This window comes from Diospyros lotus, unplaced genomic scaffold, assembly GCF_014633365.1.
Source record: "Diospyros lotus cultivar Yz01 unplaced genomic scaffold, ASM1463336v1 tig00010963_1, whole genome shotgun sequence".
In the NCBI taxonomy this organism is placed as follows: Eukaryota; Viridiplantae; Streptophyta; class Magnoliopsida; order Ericales; family Ebenaceae; genus Diospyros; species Diospyros lotus.
Genome location: NW_026267115.1, coordinates 375,023 through 378,144, shown reverse-complemented (window position 1 = coordinate 378,144; position 3,122 = coordinate 375,023). Strand labels below are relative to the sequence as shown.

At 37.9% G+C, this 3,122-nt stretch overlaps 1 protein-coding gene across 1 annotated transcript; it reads right to left on the bottom strand.

Moving 5' to 3' along the window:
• Nucleotides 1-239: 239 nt before the first annotated feature.
• On the bottom strand, nucleotides 240-1,747 carry LOC127793468 (uncharacterized). Its single transcript, XM_052324203.1, has one exon. It carries the CDS (start codon nucleotides 1,490-1,492, stop codon nucleotides 578-580), a length of 915 nt encoding a protein of 304 aa, XP_052180163.1. The 5' UTR covers nucleotides 1,493-1,747; the 3' UTR covers nucleotides 240-577.
• Between the last annotated feature and the right edge of the window lie 1,375 nt (nucleotides 1,748-3,122).

The window sequence follows — 3,122 nt, the reverse complement described above, 5'->3', positions numbered from 1 at the left end:
GCATCTAATCATATCATTGAAATCTGAATGCAAGCAATTGGTTCTAAAACTAAGCTACAATCTACATGAAACTAGGCCTGAAAACACCTCAATCCAATCACAAACTATGAGCAGTTTAAAAGTAAAATAAAATCCTAATGCATCAATTAGATTGGGCAGTGCTTGTGGAACTTATGAATAAGCTATATCATCAATTGTGGAACTCTTATAACAGAGAAAATTTAAGAGACAAGGGCTCATAAAGGTCAAACTGAGACAGGAGATTACTTCTATTTATCAGACTAAGGAGAAAAATGTTGTCTGACAGATGATCAAGTTCATCAACCAATAAAAGGACTAATTTGTTCTGTGTACACTAGAGGGCAAAAACCCTCGAAGACTCAAAGGGGCTACAAACAATGCTAAAGTCATTAACAAAAAATGGAGACAACAGCTTCTTCAAATCATTACCACAAAACTTTCTGCATAACAAAGCAATACCACAAAAACCTTCCGAGTAACGATGCAGGAAAGAGGAGGCTGTAAAAGATTCCAAGAGCTATCAAACTGAACAGAGAGGGAAAAGAGAAGCAGAGAGTCAGGCCTGGGTGCCGGTCATAGCCTTCATCTGTATGTGGTTGGAGGGGTGGTCGGAAGTCCCCGTCGGCAAGGCCTCGTAAGAGCCGAACCTCCTGACTCCGATGGACCTGGAAACAGCAGCATAGGCGATGAGGACGATGAAGATCACGAACATGACGTGGACCACGAAAACCAGATCGAGAATTGCGACGGCCCGAAGCTTGGAATCCTCCAAATCGCATTTGGTGGAGCCCTCCACTCCGGAGACAACGTCCAGCAGCTTGTGGCAGCCTTCGGGAATGAAGGCGTCGACCTGGAGGGAGAGCCCCGTCTGCAGCGCCCAGAGGCCCTGAAGGAAGACGGAAGCCCCGATGCCGACGTCCGCCACGAATAGCCTCGGATGGCAGGCTAGGACGAGGCAGAGGGCGGCGGAGAGGGCGGAGATGCGGCCGGAGACGGAGTCGCACTTCGCCTGGAGATCTGAGGTCTGGACGGAGGAGGCGGAAGATGAAACGGAGTACTGGAGGAAGAAGACGCCGGCGGCGAGTCCGAAGAACAGATCCGGGGGGACAGGGAGAAGAGAAGTGGTCGTCTCGGAGACGAGGAGAGCGATGGAGAGGAAGAGGAAGAGGAAGATGACGCCGGCGGCCTGCAGAGAGGTGAAGAGGTGGACCGGCGTCCGGCCCTTGAGAAGCGGATCGGAATCCGCCGAGACTATGGTTTGGTGCACAAAGGCGATGACAAGGCAAACGATTAACAGATACAACTGGAGATGCCTGAGGCGCTGCGACGAGGAGAAGGAGAGTGGATGGTAGGGTTTGGCAAAGTAGTCGCGCGGCGACTTGAGGTGGTCCCTCGTGGCGCAGATCAGGTGGTAGAAGCCGAGCGACATGAGCGCCGACGAAGAGAAAATGTGGTAGATTAGGGCAGCCATTATTATGACAATGTTTGGCAGAAGCAGAAGCAGAAACAGGAACAGAACCCCCGGCGGCAAGAAGGCCCTTTCGGATCGGAAGAGATTCTAGATTCTAGAGAGAGCGATCGATGGACACGCGGCGGTGGCGGTGGTCTTCTTCAATCTTCTTCAGATGGTTGTGTTGTGAAGGGCAAGTCAATGAGGAGGAAACGCAGCTGCTCTGCTTCCTTCATTCCTCAATCCTCCTTCCTTCCCCGTTGCTACTGAATCAATTTTTGTGTCGTTATCTTATTATTATTATTATTAAGTTAATTAAAATTATACTTCCTTACAGAAACGGGTAATAGTGATATTTTTATGAATATGACACCACTATATTTATAAATCAAGCCTCATTTTATTTAACCAACTATACCTTGAGCGGTCGGACAAACGATATATTAAGTTTGTACCGATAGATTATGAGTTCAATTCTCACCTTACATAATGAGGTAAAATTTTACATCTATAATTTATCTATTCTGTCAAAATCAAGAGTACGAACGATATAGACCGCGCAAGAATGATCATCTCAAATCTTATTTTAATTAGATTATGTGATATTGTGCTATATTTCATAAATAAATTTACTACATAATTTTTATAAATAATAATTATTTAAAATTATCAATAATTCACTGTACCTAAAATTATTATGAATTTTATTAATTTACAAAGGTTATTTGTCAAATTTATTTAGGATAAATTATATAAAACCCTCTCCACTTAGGGTCATATGTAACTTACCCCTGTGCTTTCAATTGTATCAAAAAATCTTCTTACATTTTTTAAATATTACAATCAGCCACAATCTATTGTTATTTTACATGATTTTGTATAATAATCTAATATATCAAAAAAATAATTTTACATAAATAATTTTAATATATAAAAAAAATACATAATTTTGTATTAATCAACTAATAGATTACACAAAATCATGTAAAATAACAATAGATTGTGGTTGATTGTAATATTTTAAAAATATAAAGAGTTTTTTTGATGCAATCAAAAATATATAGAGTAAGTTGCACATAACTCTAACTATTGGAGATTTCATATAATTTACCTATTTATTTATAAGCATACCATTAGAATATGCGTTGCACCATGCTTTTAACATATCAAGGGTGGTTAGTGATATTTTTAAAAATATAAGAATAGTCAATACATTCTAACTAAACTTTAGAGGTATCTGTGGGTGAAATTACCATTTATTTTGTCGTTTAAGAAAATATCTAATTTGTCAAGTCAATTATTATCTTTTAATTTTTTAAATTATTATAAAAAGGTTCCAATATATGATGTTTCAACTTTTTAATTAAAGTTTATAAGTTATAAGATTTTTAAGTTAATAAAGTATTTAAATAAAATATGTTCAAAGTTGTTAATTACGTAGTTTTATTTTATATTTGGTGAATTTTTTTTTATAAATTATAAAAAGTTATAAAAACCATGTTCACGACCTATAATTTAAAGATTTAACAAATCTTGTTTTATAACTCATTATAGAATATATTAACTAATTGTTATAATAAACTTGATAAAAAAAATGTTAATTTTATGTCAATTAATGCATAAATGTCACAAATTACCTTGAGATTTACCT